Here is a 619-nt window from a genome sequence, read left to right on the forward strand (position 1 = left end):
TGGCTGTTGCAGCTGCCCTGCTGCAGCTTCAGCACAGCGTCCCTGCTTCTGCCTGCCCGTTGCCCCACTGCAGTTGCCAGCTGCTCCGCCTTTGCAGCAGCACTGGAGTTGTGCCGTCCTTCGGCATTTCGGTGTCTGGGTTTCACATTCTCGGAGCAGCTAGTAGCAGCACGCCGTCTATCATGACACGTAACGAAGAGATATTGTGTTGTGCTGTGTTGCTGCTGCGCCGCAGCTGCCATTCCCTCTTGGCTTCGTGCAGCAACAGTGTGCCCCCGCTGCAGCCGTTGACTGGGAGGCAGCAGCAAAGCAGTATTCTGCATGTCGCGCCCCGCCGTCACAGCCGCAGTCGCAGCCTGAACACCAGCAGCAGCAACAACAGCAGCAGCAGCAGACAGAAGATTATGGGGGGAAGAGGAAGAGAGCGACGAAGGGATTTAAAGAGATGCCCAATGAAACAGCCGAGACGGATGACGTAGCTCCTCCTGGTGCGTTAACATTACTTTGAATATTTATTTGTTTCAGAATGCAGAAAGTGACCATCAGGCGTTCTTGAGTTTTCTTTTCTTTCTCCCTCCATCCATGCCCTTCTCTTTCTTCTCTCCGCCTATTCGGCTGC

At 55.1% G+C, this 619-nt stretch overlaps 1 protein-coding gene across 1 annotated transcript in view; it reads left to right on the plus strand.

Annotated features, from left to right (window-relative positions):
* Positions 1-619, plus strand: part of EMH_0020480 (PRPF39 protein, related, related) — a gene marked incomplete at both ends in the record, with an annotated part of 5036 nt that overhangs the window by 360 nt on the left and 4057 nt on the right. Inside the window, one exon of the mRNA XM_013501588.1 lies at positions 236-488. Coding sequence (XP_013357042.1) covers positions 236-488 — 253 coding nt within the window. The remainder of the gene's footprint in view (positions 1-235; positions 489-619) is intronic.

Source organism: Eimeria mitis, genomic scaffold (genome assembly GCF_000499745.2).
Source record: "Eimeria mitis Houghton genomic scaffold, Emh_scaff716, whole genome shotgun sequence".
Classification (NCBI taxonomy): domain Eukaryota; phylum Apicomplexa; class Conoidasida; order Eucoccidiorida; family Eimeriidae; genus Eimeria; species Eimeria mitis.